General features: G+C 46.0%; 1 protein-coding gene across 4 annotated transcripts in view; it reads left to right on the plus strand.

The window, feature by feature from the left end:
• GPSM2 (G protein signaling modulator 2) overlaps positions 1-19975 on the plus strand; it is a 113691-nt gene that overhangs the window by 91432 nt on the left and 2284 nt on the right. For all 4 annotated transcript variants that reach the window (XM_073592936.1, XM_073592938.1, XM_073592939.1 and 1 more), the window contains 2 exons: positions 1048-1210; positions 16824-17041. In XM_073592936.1, coding sequence (XP_073449037.1) covers positions 1048-1210; positions 16824-17041 — 381 coding nt within the window. The remainder of the gene's footprint in view (positions 1-1047; positions 1211-16823; positions 17042-19975) is intronic.

The following is a 19975-nucleotide window of genomic DNA, read 5'->3' on the forward strand; positions in this document are numbered from 1 at the left end:
ACAGGTTCTCTTTATTGAGATATGCAAGGTCTAAAAGCCCTGCTTATCTCCCCTGTGCTCCACTAAATGTTTTGCAATGCAGATCGCATCGCATTGCAAAACATTATTTCCTGGCTGAGCTAGCCGGGGGAAACCAGGAACTTGACCCGAAAGTGACGTCAGACGTCGCTTTCGGGGTCACAAGAAGGGGAGGAGAGCAGATGTTTGTCCGCTCTTCTCCTTCCCCCCTCTACCCGCCGACACCCACCATGGAGCTCCTGGGCCCACCGATGGGCAAGAGGAGCCCGGGGGCGTGGCGGTAGTGGGAACGCGGGTACTGGGGGTGTGCAAGCAATCGGGCGGAGCTGCACTAATGCTCTCACCCGACAGGCAGGAGTCTGCCTGTCAGTTTCACACACAATCCCGGTAGCTGCAGCCAACAGATTGTGTTTGATACCACCCTCTGTTAGCTCCGTACGACGTACTGACCTGGCGGTGTGTTCGTATCTGGCTATTTGGGCAAGCGTGGATTCGTAGGCTGAAGGATATTTCCCTTTTCAATTTTTTTTTTTAATGAAGTATAAATGCAATACTTTAGCTAAACCAAGGATTGGTTGGCTTTCCTTTTCCTAATGAATATAGCTTCGTGTGTAATTCCCAGCCAGCAATAAAAACCTCATGGGATTCTAATCCTTCCCTATTCTATTTTAAACTAAAAACACTTAGGTAACCTCTATGGCTACCTTGATATGTAGTAGTGTCACCTAAATTGCAACAATTAGCTATGTGTATAAAGAAGCTTATTCAGAAGACCCCTATACTTCAAAATCTTTCCTTTTATTTACTGTATGCTCAAATTCATAGCCTATAGATGAAATGTAAAAAGCTTCTCTGATCCAGAAGGATGTTCAAAGTGAGAGCTCAAATAGTTAAATTCCAAATCAGCGCAAGACCAAAGGGAAGACTGAGGCTGCCATAGGGTTGCGCTTCTCTTTTGGTCATGCACAGTAACTTTGACTATTGAACTGCTTTTTAAATAATAATATTCTTTTTGCTCCGTGTCTTTAGAAAACAGCGGTTGCAGACGGCATAGGAGATGAAGGCTTTTTTGATCTATTGAGTCGGTTTCAAAGCAACAGGATGGATGACCAGCGGTGCAGCTTACAGGGCAAGAACATCTTAAGTGTTCCCACAGCCACATGTTCCACCCCTCCAAAATCCATGAGAAAATGTATGTCACACATTTGTTGTTCATCAATGGAAAACGTGTCTATAAAAATGTATGCAGTTTGCTGGAAAATAAGCCAGATGTACTGCATTTCTGCTTTTGTGTGGTGCAGGCATTTTCTTAAAGCTGAACTCCAGGCAAGCAGCTGTATACAATAGTGAAATACATATATGAGCGGTTTCACCTACCTAAGGATTTGTATTTCTGCCCATCCAGTCTTGTGATTTACACAGCTCTGCCACACAGCACACTCCTGTCATGGAGGGCATATATTTGTTGCAGTTTTACTTTCACTTTATAGGTCTTCTCCCCACCCTGTGATTGGAAAGTGAACAGATCAGCTTTACACTGAAGAATTCCTTTCTCTGTCACTCAGCTCTCCCTTCCCCTCTCTCAGTTCTGTTTGTACAGGGACTGCAAGAGGCTTGTACCAGGTCAACTTCAGGTACTTACACAGCTTGCATTAATAATACATTTAATGGTGGATTATTAAATGCAAGGCTGCATTAGTTTGTGCCTTTTTACATCTGCCTGGAGCTCAGCTTTAAGTAAAAAAGTTTGTGTAGATGGAGGATGTACTGTATACTAGTGGTTACACCGCTATTTTCAGGTTGAACTGACTAAACCCAATAGGTATTAATGTGAGAGCTTAAAATCAGTCCCTAATATAATTTGGTATGATATACTATATGGTGTGGACTTCACTTGTGTATATTAAAAGTCATATTCTCATGGTAATTTATTGAACTCCAGCATCAGCTCAATTTCATTAGGATTAGAAAAGATGAGATCTACTTAAACATATGTTATCAAATACTTGGGCACCCCAGACTTGGGCCCCTTTCGCACATTTTTTCGTTTCATCAGTTGTCACAATTTTCAAAGAAAAAGACAGATGTTTTTTTACATCAGTTTTTCAATCCACCAGCTAGAGTCCTTAAAGGGTAAGTTCACCTTTACAGGAAATCTGTAAACACTGGACCCCATGTCCCGTGATCCCCCGCTATCAGGTACCGGGGCACTGCTTAGCCAGAAGGATTTCAAATTCCTGGACTGGTGCTCTCTCTCGCAGCGCTGTTAGGATGGGCTAGATGTATTCTGATTGGGAAGCGCCATCCATGTGATGGTGGTGACCAATTAGAATGCCTCTTGTTGGTATACTTTGAGAGGTATGGATAGGAGATTAAGCCACAGGGATTTCAAATCCCTGGAGCGCTGAAACGGCGTCACAGTGCCTGACAGTGGGGGATTGGGGGGGGGGGGGGAAATTTGCTGTGGAGGGGGTCCAGTGTAAATTCACCTCACAGATTGTCTGTCTGTAAAGGTGAACTTACACTTTACCACTTGAGTCCCAGAGCCATTTTCTATGCAAAAAAAGACTGTTTGACCGTTTTTTATTCTCATCTGATCCATTTTTTTAATGAAAGAAAAATAGGGCTTTGATCCATTCCAAAAAACGGATGTTGATGGAAGCGGAAGTAAATGGATGTGAATGAATGATCATCCATTTACATCCATTTTTCCATAGAGATGCATTGATGTCCATTTTTTTCATCCGTCAACAGATGGATGAAAAACTGACAAACAGTCTGCATATGTGAAAGGTGTCTTAATTAATGTATGATGAAGTATTTAGAGGCAGAGGTTACTTTTAGTAAAAAAAAAAAAAACTTTTGGCAAAAGCATCAGTAGATCCAGAAACATGGGCATCCAAACTTGTAGTTAAAGTGGTTGTGTACTTGCCTCAATTCAAAGCACATAATGGGGTTTCTATCTGCTGTCTTCCCTCTGCTATCTGCATGAGCCACTTCTGACAGCCTATGCCAATGCAAAGAGTCACCAGGCCCCCTTCCCTCCCTCCTTGTTTCATCTCTGTGCATCGAAGAAAGAAAGTGGCCGCACACTGGAACGAAGTTTGCTTGACAGAAATCTTGTTGCATGCCACACAGATGATACAGGACCAAGGTTAACGTTTCACACGGATATGCTTGTTCACCATGTGAAACGTTAAAGTAGTTGTTAACCCACTTCTAATTGTCTCCTATCCCCTCTGTACCATTGTAACACGTGTGCCTGTGTAATGTAAAGAATCTGCACCAATATAAGCTCCACTCTGGGCGCTCAGCTGATTCCTCTCCTCTCTTCGGCTCACAACTTCAGTGGTTGGGGCCGAGCCCTCCTGCTGACGTCAGCCGGAGAGGAGGGGGAGAGCACCGACAATCAGCTGAGCCGTGTTTATACAGGTACAGATCGGTAGATTTGTTACATTACACAGGCACACATGTTATAAAGGTACAGAGGGGATAAAACAATTTACTAGAAGATATGAGAGCAGCAGGAGCCGGGGGGGGGGGCGTGGATTCTGGTACAAGCACTATGGTACAAAGGGGGGGGGGGACGACACAGAGGAGACAGACTGGAGACCTGCGGATGACGCAATCACGCAAACTGTCCACGGTGTCAGGGCTCAGCAGCCATAATTATTGTGGTTAGTCTTCAGAGGGGAGGTATAGCCAGGCAGGATCAGCCAGGTTTTTTAGGGTATACAGGGGGCCAAATGACACAGAACAAGCACTGTGCTGTATAACATGCTTTAAGGGAACATGATCTGTTTGTTAACCCAAAAAAAACACTTTAACCTTGGTCTTATATCATCTGTCTGGCATGCAACAAAGATTTCTGTCAAGCAAACTTCTCAACTTCTCGTTCCAGTGTGCCGTCCACTTTCTTTCTTCTACACACTTCAGTAATGGTGGTAAGTCGGGGCGAGCAACTGGAGAGATATTGCACCATTGGCCTGAGTGGTGTATGCTTTGTGTTGTGGATCTCTGTGTATCACCTGGCACTAGATAATTCAGTGGGTGTATGTAAGGGTTTACAGCCCCTTAATGACCAGAGCATTTTTTGCGATTCAGCACTGCGTCGCTTTAACTGACAAGTGTGTGGTCGTGCAACGCTGTACCCAAACAAAATTTGACGTCCCCCCCCCCCCCCCCACAAATAGAGCTTTCTTTTGGTGGTATTTGATCACCTCTGCAGTTTTTATTTATTTATTTATTTTTTTGAAAATTCTTTTTTATTCATTTTTTAAGGCATACAAATAACAGGCCACATACGGCCGACAGCCACCGACTATCACAATTGCCGGTGGACATTTACATACAAAAACACAAACATAAATTTAGAACTCCCTCCTCCCTCCCCCCCAAACAACGAAGCTTTTTCACAGATATATACTGTCCAAGTTGGCCTCCAGACTGGAGGAAGGCACTAGGAGACACCGCACCCTCACTGACTAACAACTTGGGTCGTGATGCTAAATACAGTCCAAAGCATGACCCGGCTCCCCCCCCCCCCCAGCACTAAGAATTTCGTATGAATAAATAACTCTCCCCCCTACAAGTGACCAGTTGTCCTAATGCAGAATTATCAATATTTCTCCTGTATGTCGGTCATATACTTCCTCCTTTGTGTCCTCATACACCAATATCAATAGCGATAGGTTATCTGTAATTAGTCTGACACCGTATCCACCGATGCCATCCAACCACCCCACACCTTGTCAAATTTGGTCAGTGCCCCCCTACTCAAATAAGTGGCTTTATAAAATGGTACTGCCTTGTTAACCAATGCCTTCCAGGACTCTAAGGTTGGGGCTGAGGAACTCTTCCAGGAGAGAATAATCCTCTTTTTGGCATAAAACAACAATAGGATAAGAAGAGTTCTAATAGCCCTGGTAGTAGCTAGGGGCTCCACCAGATGCAGTAGGCATACCTCAACTGTCATGGGAATCGAAATAGAGGTGACCGACCTTATGCAGCCTGCTACATCCTGCCAGTATGCCCTGACCTGTAGGCATTCCCAAAAGATATGCATAAAATTCGCTAGCGGCGTGGAGCACCTCCAGCAAGATGAATGCTGATTCCCAAACATCCTAGCAAGTCTAGCTGGGATCAGATAAATCCTGTGCAGGAATTTAAAGTGAATTAGTCTGTCCCTAGTGGAGACCAGAGTCTGAATTGCAATTCCCCATACATCATCTCTATCCAACCCCGAGGTTACAGCCTCCCACGCTTGTCTGCAGGGTTCTAACAGTTTCGTTGTTTCCTGAAAGAGATCTCTGTATAGGCTGGAAACTGGTTTAGACAATGAGTCACTGCGAGTCAGCAGTTCTAAATCACTGGGCTCAAGGTCAAGAGGTTCTCCTCCAAATTGGGATTAAAAGGCATGCCTTAATTGAATGTACCGAAAAAAATGCGTGTTTGGTAGTTCATAACGCGATTTCAGCACGTCGAAGGACATTAGGGTGTCATTCGCTACAATGTGATTTAGTGTCTTAATTCCGTATTTTGTCCACACTATGGGATCCGGGTAGTCAAAGAAGTGCGGCAGACTAGGATTCCTCCACAAGGGGAGATTTGGAGAAAATGTATTAGGACTAGAAGGCCGGAGCCCCTGAGTCACGGACCATGCCCTAATTACAGAGCGCATGGAGGGCATCAGAGGGTAGGGAGCCCGCAAACCCCTATATACCAAGCAGGATAGTGCTTCATATGAACCCACACATGCCGCCTCCAACGACACCGCAGCGTCATCCGAAGGCGTGGTCAACCAACGGTGCGCCACCGTTAATTGGCCGGCTAAAAAATATTTTTGGAAATTTGGTACCGCTAGGCCTCCCTCCCCCCACGGCTGCTACAAAATGGTCAGTTTAATGCGGGGGACTCCTCCCTGCCACAGAAAAGAATAGATCATACTGTCTATTGACCTGAAGACTATTTTTGGTATCCACACCGGAGAATTTCTAAGGGTATACAGGAGTAAAGGTAATATTTTCAATATTTATCTTCCCAATAAGTGACAATGGAAGATTTTTCCAGGAATGTAATTTTTTGGAGATGTCTAGTAATGGGGACACTTTAAGACTGATGAATTCCGTCACCGAATTCGTAATTTTGAAGACCCAGGTATTTGATTTGTGTTACCCATTGCAAGGGATTTCTTGGTTCTGCCTGTCTTTTTGCCCGGTGAGAACGTAGCGGAAGTATCTTGGATTTATTCCAATTGACCAATTGAGTCCAGAAACCCCAGTAAAGCAGCCTGTAGAGAAGGTCCAGTATCTCTAATGAAAAGGACTAGGTCATCTGCGTAAAGGGCTGTAGTCTCGGTAAGAGTACCCACCCTAATACCCTGAATTTGAGAGGAGGAGCGCAGTGCAATCGCCAGAGGTTCCATGACCAACGCAAATAAGCCCGGTGACAATGGACACCCTTGTCTGGTGCCTCTGGATACTGGAAAATTGTCAGACACCCCTCCGTTAAGGCGGAGTGCCGCCACCGGCTGCTCATAGAGCATTGATATCCATTTGAGGAATATAGGACCAAATCCCATGCGTTGAAGTACCCGGGTCATATATCCCCAATCTATGGAGTCAAATGCCTTTTCCAGATCAAAAAACACCAGAGCCCCTCCAGAAGATATCTCCTCATCTATTTGCGTGTGGGTGTATACTCTGCGGATGCTAATATCAGTTGCTTTTTTGGGAAAAAACCCTGTTTGATCTGGTGGTATCAAGTGCTCTAGAATCTTCATCAATCTATTGGCAATCATTTTGCTCAAAATTTTGAGGTCCATGTTTAACAGTGCTATGGGCCTGTAGGAGGAGCATTGAAGAAGGTCTTTATCAGGCTTGGGCAGTAACACCACATGAGCCTCGTACATCGAGAGTGGCAGTCTCCCTGCTTCAAAGCATTCTCCATAAAGTTGCAAGAGTCTGGGAGACGACAGCTACATATAAGTTTTGTACCATTCCGCTGGTATCCCATCCGGACCCGGAGCTTTACCATTGGGAAAGGAGGCAATGGCCAAAGCCAATTCCTTAGGAGTAAAAGGAGCTTCCAACTCCGCCGCCACTTCCCCCGGCAGCTCCGGGATCCGAAGGGAGCCCAACAGATCCATTAGCACTTGGTCATCGTATTTGGGTATAGCAGTATATAACTCTGAGTAGTACGACACAAAAGCCCGCATAATACCCTCTCCATCTCTCACTAGATTACCTCCAGCTGAATAAATGCAAGGGATAGCTGTATGTGTTCGGGTGTCTGCCGCCAAGTAGGCCAACAGCTTCCCATTCTTATCCCCTTTTTCAAATAGTTCCTCAGCCCTTCTCTTAAATGTACTTTGTGTATGAGTTTGAAAATGGACCAACAAGGCCCTTCTGGCCATCTGTAACTCCGCCAGGGTGGAGGAGGAAGGCGCATCAGCATGGAGCTTTGCACAGCGTAGTTCACGGGCCTGAAGCATTTCCGACTCTGAATTTTTCTCCGCCCTAGCGGCTTTAATGGCAGCTATAGATACCCCAGGGGTGGATGCCTTGAACGCATCCCAGACCGCGAGCCCATCTGTTGAACCCTCATTGTTGTCCCAGTATTCCTGTATGTGTGGGGAGACCAATGCCTCAACCGAGGGCTCACTCACCCACCCCGAGTGCAGCCTCCAACTCCTATGACTATTGCCTGCGGATCGGCTCAACATTACCTGTAAGGGGGTATGATCAGAAAGCCCCTCCGCCAGGTAAACGGCTTCCGCAATCTGTGGCAGCATTGCTGAATTAGCAAAAGCCAGATCAAGACGGGATGAGGAGGCACTGATGTGGGAAAGGTAAGAATAACTGCGCTCACCAGGATGTTTCCACCTCCACACCTCCTCCAACGCCGCCGCGTCTGCCCAGTGACCGAGTTCTAGATTCCGCACCCGAGTCGGGTTAGAGGTGTCCAGCCCATAGTCTAGGATGTTGTTAAAATCGCCCGTCACAAGCACTTTTAATGGGCCAAAGGTGGCAATCTTCTCTAAAACCAGGTATAGAACCTCATTTTTGAAGGGGGGTGGAACATATACATTCGCTATTGCCAATAACTGAGATTCAATGGCAAGGACCACAATTGCATATTTCCATAGGGATCTGTTATTACATGTTCTATAACACATGCTAAGTTTTTATGTATTAAAATAGTTACTCCCCTGGCATAGGAGGAGTGCATAGAATGTATGGCTCTCTGTATCCAGTTCCTGTTCAGGGATAAAATGTTGTTACCCTCTAGGTGGGTTTCCTGCAGGAGGATAATATGGGGATTCAAGGATTTGAGGTACTGGGGGACCAATGAACGTTTAAATTTGGAATTTAATCCGCGGACATTCCATGAGATTATTTTGAGGTCACTCATAGAGTGGAGCTAGGTATTGGATAGGGACAGGAGTTGTCCCGTAAACTGGGGAGGTCAGTGGGGAGGGACCCGGGCACAGAGAGCAGCAAAGCACCACAGCACTACAAATGGACAGCATATATCTTAATAGGCAATTTACACCCTCATGTGGTCGCACCAGTGAGGTGGGCCACCGAGGGAAGCATAGAAAACAGTCATCTTTTCCCAACAAAAAACATAAGAGAAAAAGATAAAAAAGGACTTGCAAAAAATAATAAAAAAAGAGAAGTCACAGAAAAAAACATTCTAAGAACCCAACTCCCTGTTTGCTCCAGGCGAACAGAACCAAAAAAAGAGCAAAACCGCCGGAGAAACTTTATTCCCATCAACTTGGTGGAACGTTCCCAGAGTCTATCTGCTCAAAAAGGGGGGCCGGGAAGACTTGTAGGTAGTGCAAACATTTAGAACAGTACCTGAAGCTCCTGCAGTGCACGGATGGCAAGTTCCAGAGATTGTCCTCCATTGCAGACCGCTAAGGGGACAAAAAGAAAAAACTTTTTTGGGACAACAGGATTCCAAAAAGGTGCCGCATCAGCAGGAACCACCACTCCCAGCATTAGTACCACATGAAGGTAAGTATCTTCTGGACCCAATCTACATGTTTCCGTGAGACAGGTTCTGCCACCAGATCCCAGCATTAGGCGATGGCATCCAGCCACTCAGCCGCCTCCGCAGGGGATTCAAAGAATTTTGCAGCTCCACGATGAAGTACTTTTAGACGGCTAGGATACAGCATGCAATAAATCACACCCTTCTCCCTCAGGCGTCTGCGGATATCTATAAAGGAGCGTCTTTTCTTTTGCAGTTCTGGCGAGAAATCAGGATACAAATGGATGGCAGCATTTTCATGTTTCAATTCAGAGAGCTTGCGGGCTTCCGCCAGGATCATATCTCTATCCCTGAAATTCAGCAGGCGCACAAGAAACGCACGTGGCCACTCTCCCGTCGGTCTCTGGCCTGTGGGTACCCTATGCGCCCGCTCCACGACATAGACAGGAGACAGATGCTGCAGTCCCAGGAGCTTTTTGAAAAAAGCCTCCGCAAACTCCACAGGATTGGCGCCCTCCTCACCCTCAGGGAGCCCCACCACCCGGACATTATTGCGCCTGAGGCGGTTTTCTGCATCTTCTGAACGGGCCATTAGAGTTTTAACCTGCTGCTGCAGCTCCACCACCGATTGCGCCGTGGAGGCCGCCATGTCTTCCATTGTAGAAATGCGCTGCTCAGTTTCTGGTAATTTTGTCCATATCCTGCCTTATCAGCCCACATTCGATAGTCAGGGTATCTGTTTTCCCCTCCACGGATGACTTACTATCTGCAATGGCCGCCAGTATCATTGTGGTGGACCCCTCACCCAGCCGCTCCGACGCTTCCTCCAAGACCGTCGGGGGCCCCTCTTGACCTGAGACCCTGAGTGCTGCCATCCAGGTGTCTGTTTGTACCGCTACAGAGGCCCGAGAGGATGGTGCTATAGGCAAGGCGGCCGTAGCACGTGTGTTCAGTGGCGAGATCCGGGAGATGGAAGTAGCTGCCTTCTTTGCCGATTGCTGTTTCCCGGTCATCGGAAGGACCGGGGGGGACCCTCAGACCGGAGGAAGGTATTTGCTGAGCAGAGCTGCTGAAAATGCACCAGGATGGAGATGGATTAGAGTCACAGAGGTGCCAAGGGGACAGGAGAGCCGCAGGTGATCACCCAGGTTTATCAAGATGGCCGCCTCTTACCAGGCCAAATCCCCAATCTCCCCCCTTTACTGTTTAGTTAGAATGACACACTGGGGCCAGCAGGCAGCGGTTGGCCAGCTGTGAGGTCCCGATGGCTGTGGTTAGAGAAACCTGGGCTCAAGGTGGTCAGAGGGTCCCTTAGAATTCGCCGAGGCCTTCACAGGGTGAAGCAAGATGGCCGCTGAGAATTAGGCCGGAGCCCCGGCCCGTCCCACAGGTAGCCACAGGGCGAGTGAGCACCGCAATGGCGGCCCGGATGATGCGGCCGGCAGCAGCTGTATGGAACCGAGCTCAAGATGTGCAGGGGGGGCCAGGAGCACTTGCTTGGGCTGTCTCCGGGGGCACCAAGATGGCCGCCGCCCCGGAATGCAGGCCGGAGCCGCGATCCGTCCCTCAAGCAGCTGTAAGATGAGGAGGAAACGCCGTACTGGTGGCCCCGGGCAGTTGGGCGGCTGCAATAGGAGGAGATCGGGCCCAGGACAGTTCAGGGAGGCCAGGAGATCCTGCTGAGGCCGCCGCCGGGTGAGGCAAGATGGACACCACTCCGGGAACTAGGCCGGAGCCGCGGTCTGTCTCCCAGGCAGCTGCAGGTATGAGAAGCGCTGTGCTGGCAACTGCAGGCAGCGCTCCAACAAGCTGGGAGGTTATGAGGGGTGCAAGGCAGGTCCGCTGGAGTCCAAAAACAAAGGATAAAGGATCAGGATGGCAGGAGCTAATCACCCACGCTTCTGTTCAGCCCAACATCCGGCCACGCCCCCTTTGCAGTTTTTATTTATTTTTATTTTTTTTAACAGTTACGTTTTTATTCATCTCCAAAGGAGAAAAGTTTCAATACAAAGATAAAAAAGATGTACATTCACAAATATATAAATATATATATATATATATATATATATATATATATATATATATATATATATATATATATATATATGTACATATACCTATACATAGAAATATAAAAGGGCACAATAAGAGAGGATTACATAAGAGAGGCAAAGAAAAACCATTTCCAGAAGGAAGGTGACAATCTAGGTTAAATAATCTCAAGTATTATATCAAAAAGCAAGGCACATCAGTTCAGATCTTAGTTGTAAGTATTCATATCACTGCAAGGTTGTATTTTAGGAGCAATACCTCCTCCTCAAAACAACAAAAAAAAAAAAAAAAAAAAAAAAAAGGGGGGGGGGGGGGGGGGGGGAGGTATATTTTAGTGGTAATTTTAAGTGTATTCTAAATATTTCTTAATCGGTCTAGTGGTATATAAGTTCAGCGAGTTCTCCTGGGGGGATCCGCATCAGTGGCCATTTACTTAGAAACCCATGGACCCCAAATTTTTTCAAACTTTTTGGGACACTTCCGGCTCATAAATGTGAGCTTATATAGGGGGAGGGTCTTATCAATGAGTGTTTTCCACTGTCCCACTGTTGGGGGGTCTGTCTGTTTCCATTTAAATAGGATGGTTTTCCTTGCATAGAATAGAGCATAGAAAACGAATAGCCTCTTATGGGTGTTTGCGATGAGGGTATCACAGATCCCCAGGAGAAGGACCCGGGGATCCAGTGTAAGTGTCAGGTTCCCAATTAAGTTGATGTACTGCACCACCTCCCTCCAGTACTGTTGAAGAAGGGGGCACGACCACACCACATGTAAGAAAGTACCTATGTCCGTATTGCATTTTGGGCACCTATCAGAGTGAGAGGGATATATTTTAGCAAGCCGTTGAGGTGTGTAGTATGCCTGGTGAAGGAATTTTAGCTGGATGTACCTGTCCCTGGCGGATATCATCAAAGGAATATATTGTTGGACTCCCTCTTCCCAATCGTCATCCGTCAGGGAGGGCACAACCAGCTTCCATTTGTTAAATAGCCTAGTCCCCTGGTTATCAGTTCCCAGGGACACCCGGAGATACAAAGAGGAGAGGACACGGTCCACATGCTTGGAAATAAGGAAGCGCTCCACCATATGTGATTGTAGTTGAATTTCTGAAGGGAATTGAGCCTGAATTGCGTGTCTCAGTTGCAAATAGCGGAAAAACATTTTAGTAGGGAGTTGGAAGGTATTACGTAGTTCGTCAAATGTAAGAAGTTTACCCTCTGGCATTATATGCTGTAAGATTTTAATTTCATATTTAGCCCAGACTGCTGGGTCTGGGATCATTAACAGATGTGGTAGTTTAGGGTTACCCCAGAGTGGTGTATAGGGTGAATAAGTTTGTGGTGGGTTGAGCTTAGCTGTCAGCTGTTCCCAAATTTTGGCGGTCGTGCGCATGGGGATGGTCATACTACCTTGTGCTTTTGGACCCCTGAATACCAGGTTGCTCAATGCTGAATATGACCCCAGTATGGCTGCTTCTAAATTGACCGCTGGGTTATGTCGAGACTGAACAAACCACCAGCGCACCGTCACCAGCACCGCCGCCCAATAATATTTCCTGAAGCACGGCAATGCCAGCCCACCCGCCGATAGGGGAAGCTGCAGGCTCGTTTTGGCAACCCTGGGGGTCCGTCCCGCCCAAATAAAGTTAGTAATCACCCGATCTAGTTGCTTAAAAAATGATTCAGGGATAGGTACTGGAGTGTTTCTAAATACATACAGGAATTTGGGGAGGAATATCATTTTGAGGAGGTTTATCCTACCCACCGGTGTCAGGGGAAGAGACTTCCATGTTAAGCAGCATTTTATTAGTTGCTGTAGAATGGGGTAGACATTATCAGTCAGGTAACAAGAGAGATCCCTTTGTATTTCAATGCCCAGATACCGAAACTTAGTGACCGTTTGCAGGGGTATATGGTGGGGAGGGAGTAGGGGCGGTTGGGAGATCGGGAAAAGCATGGATTTGTTCCAGTTTATGCGTATACCTGAGAAGGAACCAAATAAGTCTATGATCCTTAGGGTCTCCTCGAGGGAGTGGGAAGCATCTGGGAGATAAAGAAGAGCGTCATCCGCGTAGAGGGAGATCTGTTCCCGTAGAGGGCCCACCTCCATCCCCCCTGCAGCCACGGAGGACCTAATAAGGATAGCAAGAGGTTCAATAGCTAGGGCAAACAAACCCGGGGATAACGGACATCCCTGTCTAGCAGTTTTTATTTTTTGCGCTATAAATAAAGAACGACAATTTTGAAAACTGTAACGAGCCCCTGCTCGCTCGATTCCACTCTCCCGACACTCCTCTGTGGCTATTGAATCAGATTGTAGATATCAACGTCTGATGGTTTGGTCATCTGATGCTTCGGGAATTGAACTACAGCTATGTGCCGTTCGAATCCAGTTGTGATAGCTCAGAACAAACACCAGGCAGGCTGTATGTAAGTTCAACCAGGAATCTCCTTTTTATTGATGCACACAACACACTTTTATACACAGCAGTTTGAACACCCCGCCCCCAACAACCCCTTTCCTATTGGTCAATTGTAAAGTACATGTGAGTCTTCACTCAGGTCCTCTTGTCCATGCAAATGAGGACTTGAAACAGGGTCAGCAGGGATTAATCCGATAGCTTGAATAGGAGGACTGATATGTGTAATGACACAGAGAAGCCCCAGGGGGTAATTAAAGTACATAAACAGTCAAACACAGAACAATGCCTTCCTTCCAGACCATGGAGCCATCTGGAGGGGGTTAGCCTTAAAACAAGGCAGAAGACCCCCCCCCCCCCCCACTGTGTAATAGAATCAAAGGAGAAATACTTCAGTATTCCAAGCTTCATGACAAAAACAATTTTTTACTTTTGGCTGTAGTAAATATCTACATATTTTTCTTAAAAAACCCCGCAATAAACGTATATTGATCGGTTTGCGCAAAAATTATAGCGTCTACAAAATAGGGAATAGATTTATGCCATTTTTATTATTTATTTATTTTACTAGAAATGGCAGTGATCAGCGATTTTTATCGGGATTGCGAAGGCAGATCAAACACTTTTGACACCACGGATTAATGTATAAATGTCACTGGCAGGGAAGGGGTTAACACTAGGGGGTGATCAAGGGGTTAACTGTGTTCCCTATGAGTGTTTCTAACTGTGGGGGGGGATGGGCTTACTGGGACATGACAGAGATCACCATTCCCAACCACTTGGAACAGTAGATCCCTGTCATGTCACCTGTCAGAACGAGGAAATGCCTTGATTACATAGGCATTTCCCTGTTCTGCCTGTGTAAAAGTCAATCACGGGCCGCCGGAGGACATTGAGTCCTCCCAACCCACGGGCACGCTCCCGCAACGGGAGCGAGCGCATGCCACCCACAACTGAGCCTGCGCGAGCCGCCGTACAGCTACGGCGATTTGCGCAGGAGAGCCATTGTGCCACTGTCAAACAATGGTGGCTGATCTTAAAGCTGTTAAAGAGGAGGTGCAGTCTGTACTTGCCAAATATGCTGCAGAAATCTCCCTCCACGGAGTCTGGCTGCAGCCATTTTAACTGTGGGCAGCTGAAGCTGCTGCCTGTTCACTTCCTGGATTTACAGAGGCACCCCTCCAGCTCTGCAGCTCTCCTTGGCCCTCTTGTGACTCACCCCCCCCCCCTCCCTTCCTGGAAAACTTTCAGGAGAGTGAGAGAGAGCTGTGCATGATATCATAAACCTAGGCTTTTTACCAGACAAACAGGAAGTGGACTGTATAAGGTATAAGACAACAGTAAAGTTTGCCCAATTTTTTTTCTATATTGTGAAAGATAATGTTACGCTGAGTAAATTGATACCCAACATGTCACGCTTCAAAATTGCGCCTGCTCGTGGAATGGCGTCAAACTTTTACCCTCAAATCTCCATAGGTGATGTTTAAAAAATTCTACAGGTTGCATGTTTTGCGTTACAGAGGAGGTCTAGGGTTAGAATTATTGCTCTCACTCTAATGCCCCGTACACACGGTCGGACTTTGTTCGGACATTCCGACAACAAAATACTAGGATTTTTTCCGACGGATGTTGGCTCAAACTTGTCTTGCATACACACGGTCACACAAAGTTGTCGGAAAATCCGATCGTTCTAAACGCGGTGACGTAAAACACGTACGTCGGGACTATAAACGGGGCAGTGGCCAATAGCTTTCATCTCTTTATTTATTCTGAGCATGCGTGGCACTTTGTCCGTCGGATTTGTGTACACACGATCGGAATTTCCGACAACGGATTTTGTTGTCAGAAAATTTTATCTCCTGCTCTCCAACTTTGTGTGTTGGAAAATCCGATGGAAAATGTCCGATGGAGCCCACACATGGTCGGAATTTCCGACAACACGCTCCGATCGGACATTTTCCATCGGAAAATCCGACCGTGTGTACGGGGCATTACTATTGCGGCAATACCTCACATGTGTAGTTTGACCACCGTTTTCATATGCGGGCGCTACTCACGTATGCGTTTTTTGCTTTTTTTTTTTTTTTTTTAATTATTTATTTTACATGATTTTATTTATTTTTACACTGTTTAAAAAAAAATTGTGTCACTTTTATTCCTATTACAAGGGATGTAAACATCCCTTATAATAGAAAAAAGCATGACAGGACCTCTTAAGACCTCCAATCTCATATTTACACTAAAATGCAATAAAAAATAAAAATAAAGTAATTTATGACATTGAAAAAAAATGTGCCTTTAAGACGTATGGGTGGAAGTGACGTTTTGACGTCGCTTCCGCCCAGCAGTGTCATGGGGACGAGTGGGCGCCATCTTAGCCTCACTCGTCTCCAGGCACGCGATCGCCTCCGCCGCTACCGACGGCTCCGGTAAGCGGCGGGGGGCACAGGATTGCGGCTGGAGGGGGGGCCTCTCCCGCCACCGATAAAAGTGATCTCGCGGTGAATCCGCCGCAGGGACCACTTTTATCTGAAAGCTGACTCCTGCACGAAAACGGGGATACCGGGGTTATGGCAGCTAGCTGCTGTCATAACAACGATATCCGCCGCCAAACTTTGGATGTACATCGGCGTGCAGCGGTCGGCAAGTGGTTAAGTCATCCTTCAGAGGCTTTCTCTCAAGTGTTTCCTTTTCAGGGGACTGGGCATTTGCAGTATGCCTTTGTTGGTAGACAGATGGGCATTAGTACGGTATCCATTTTTCCTAGAAGTGGAAGCTCTTTAGAATCTAAAAAATACGATTTATTTTAAAAATTAGCACAACTGCAATATTTTATAAAGTAGAATTCCACGTTTAATTTTTTTTTTTTTTTTTTTATTTGGGCCAAGTGGCCCAAACAAACTATTTCTAGTTTTTGCAACAACTGTGTGTGCTGTACTATATTGTAGTCGCAACAGCTACAGACAATGAGAGGCGCTGTGTTCTGCAGCAGTACCAGGCAACTTTTCCATCTGCCACAGGAACTAAATTAAGGAACTGGTTGCTTCTCTGGCATGAAGGAGAATGACAGAAGCATTCAGGCCTAATTGATTTAGCTCCAGCAGCAGACTGCAAGTTGCCTGCATTGCTGCTGAACATGGCACCTCTCACTGTATATAGCTGATGCTACTACAATATATTACAGTACACACACCAGCTGCAGCTTGACCCAAACTATATCAAATTAAAATAAACCTAGAATTCTATTTTAACCTAATAGTATGATATGCTAGAGTACTGTTCGTATCACTGATGTTTTCTGAATTTTAATGGATTTTGTGTTTTTACTCCTTAGCTCTCTCTGCATCGGTTGTTTCTCCTCACACTGATGAGTTCTTAGATCTTCTTGCCAGTTCTCAGAGCCGTCGGCTGGATGATCAGAGAGCCAGTTTTAGCAATCTGCCTGGTTTGCGGATCAACCAGAAAAATAGTAGTTCTGTTCTGAGTCACCTGATGGCCAGTGAAAACCGGGAGCCAGATGAAGATTTCTTTGACATGCTGGTAAAATGTCAGGTGAGGAGACTATAAATATAGGTGTTTCACTGGATTAGGATGTTTTAATCTACAAAATGTCCTGTCAGTCACAACATTGCGATAATTGTATACTAATTATATTTTTTGGTTTATTAACTTATGTTCAAGGACATTACAAGGCAATACAATCAGCAAGCTTCTAATCTGTGCAACGCTCAATTTTGACTAAAATCCCTAATTAAAAGTTCCACAGAAATAAAATATATAATAGTACTCTTCAAAAATAATAAAATAATATAGCCTATTTAAAGCTTTTTTTTTATCTTAAATTCATTGACGGACACAGCTTCTCTTCATTTTTGACTATAGGGTTTATAACGCCACCTACAGGAGTAGGACACTAGCACCGCCTATGGGCAGTCCTAGCTGGTTAGCCAGTTGTTTCTGCCTGGTGTTTCAGGAGTACGGACCTAGTTCCCTGCTGGGACCTGGTGTGGTTTTTTGGTTTTTTGTTTTTTTGTTTTTCTGGGATTTTTTCCTGCAGAGATCTTAAATCAACAGACAGGCTGGATAATCTAAATCCAGTGGTCACCCCAGCCTGACCAGCGAATGCTCACATACCTTTAATTACACGCTGGGTCTGCTTTGACAGCCCCATCCTGGACTGGGGTGGCTGGCAAGGTAAACGTCTTGCAGGGGCACATATGACTGGGCACCTGACATCCGTGTCACAGTGCTACCCTGGCCAACAGTCCCTCCACCTTGGTTGGAGGCAGATCTGTCTCAGGAATGTTACCAACCTCTGTGAATCTGTAAGTAGATGACATTGCCTGTCTCCCGGGTGGTCCTTTAACATGGAGCCTCAGGCTCATGCCTCCCCTCGTGGAGGTGGGGGGTTCCTTTCTGTCCTCTGTGGATGCTTTGTCTGTGGTCCTTGAAGTCATTGACTCCTTGGTGGAGATGGCACTGAGGCTTAAGGCAGGAAAGAAACACCCTCTGCTTTCTCCTTCCCCCTTGGAAGTATCGGAGACCCAAATCGGGCTCTGACGCAGCTGCGGTCCCAGTTTTTCCTGAGTGCCCTGACAAGACAATCTCCGACTCCTCTGGTGTGGCTAAATCGTCCTCCTCCATGACCGCACAGTGCGGGAAATGCTTAAAGTTGATGATACCTTAGGGGCTGCCACAGGAGTGGCTGTCCCCTTTGGTACGTACAGTCTCGGCTAAAGTTTTTCCTTAGCCTACCTATTTTGATAAATTTGTCTCTAAGGTTTGGGAACGCCCAAAGTGTCCCTTTGTGGTCCCAAAACACTTCTCGGTGCGTCACCCCTATGAGGAGCCCCTACTAAAGAAATGGACTTCCCCTCCTGTCACAGACCCTCCCATCTTAAGATTGAGTAAAGCAACCATGATACCGCTGGAGGAGTCTTATAATAAGTAAAAAACCCAGTGGTGATCAAATACCGGCAAAAGAGAGCTCTATTTGTGTGAAATAATTATGTAAATTTAATTTGTGTACAGTGTTGCATGATTGCCAAATTTGTATAGTGCCAAATAGCAAAAACTGGCCTGGTCATGAAGGGGGTAAAACCTTCTGGAGCTCATTCTGGTCAGAACCACATGTCAATTTTTCAGGTGGATATGAATGGTAGCTCAAACGTAGAACTCAGGAATGTACCAAGAGGCCTAAGTTTTAAGTTTTTTTTTTTAAATCTAAATGTGATGGATCAGAGGTAAAAGGATGTGAACGGATGCACGTCTGTTCAGATCCACTTGCCTGTAGACCTAACATGGGTCCGTTAATCTCCTCCTTTTTTTTTTTTTTCTCCATCACATGATGGAGGGAAAAAAATGAACACACGTATGTCACAAGACTGGTGGTGATCTTGGATATTGAGAGAAGCTGATTATATCAGATATTGTTGCTTCTATTCAAACTGACAGTTTTACAGAGAGTGTTATTTGTAACCGTGTGATGCTTTGGTACACTGTCAAATTGTGTTTCTGCAGATCAGTTTTAAGCGCCCTGTTTATAGGTGTTCACATTCCTATGTGATTCCTGTGCAGTGCAATTTTGTAACCAATTCATTTGAATGGGCTGAATTTGCACCGGAACGCGTGCTCTACTTTAAAAAAAAAAGTGCCGCACCAAGTTGCATGGCACTGTAGTACCATGCAATTTGGTGACCTCAAATGCTCTGCATTTAGAGTGGCGTTAACATTACATTGGCCTCAGCAGCAGATTGCAAAGGCAGTGTGTTTTGAGCACTGTGCATGAAAGGCGTGCACAGCGTGCTTTTCCCCTACTGTACTCTGGTGTGAACCAATTCTCAGTCTCTCATAGTTGTAAAGACTTCTCTCCTATACTTAAAGCTATTGTAGTGAAAAAAAAAAAGTTATACTTGCCTGCTCTGTTGCAGTGGATTTGCACAGGGCAGCCCAGATCCTCCTCTTCTTGGGTCCCTCTTCGGTGCTCCTGGCCCCTCCCTCCTGCTGTTGAGTGCCCCCACAGCAAGCAGCTTGCTATGGGGCACCCAAGCCGAGCTGCAGCTCCATTTGTCCATTCAGCCCCGCCCCCTCTTTCCTGATTGGCTAACTGACTTTGACAGCAGTGGGGGCCAATGGTGCCGCTGCTGTGTCTCAGCCAATGAGGAGGGAGAGTCCCGGGCGGCCGAGATGCTCGTGAACATCGCTAGACAGTACTGGGGCTCTGGTAAGTATTAGGTAGGCTGCTGCACACAGAAGGCTTTTTATTGTAATGCATAGAATGCATTAAGATAAAGAACCTTCTGGCTTTACAACCCCTTTAAATTGCTTGCTCTGATTTCACAGCACTGAACTGTGTAAAAGTGTTCATTTTAAAACTGCAGCAAGTCAGATAAAGACCACCTTATTTCATGCCTAGAGGACCTCCAGCATCATTTAACTCTTTCCTCTCCAGTCTTGGTGTCCCTGGCCCGCCCCTTTTATGCTATG

Source organism: Aquarana catesbeiana, linkage group LG07 (assembly GCF_042186555.1).
Source record: "Aquarana catesbeiana isolate 2022-GZ linkage group LG07, ASM4218655v1, whole genome shotgun sequence".
In the NCBI taxonomy this organism is placed as follows: domain Eukaryota; kingdom Metazoa; phylum Chordata; class Amphibia; order Anura; family Ranidae; genus Aquarana; species Aquarana catesbeiana.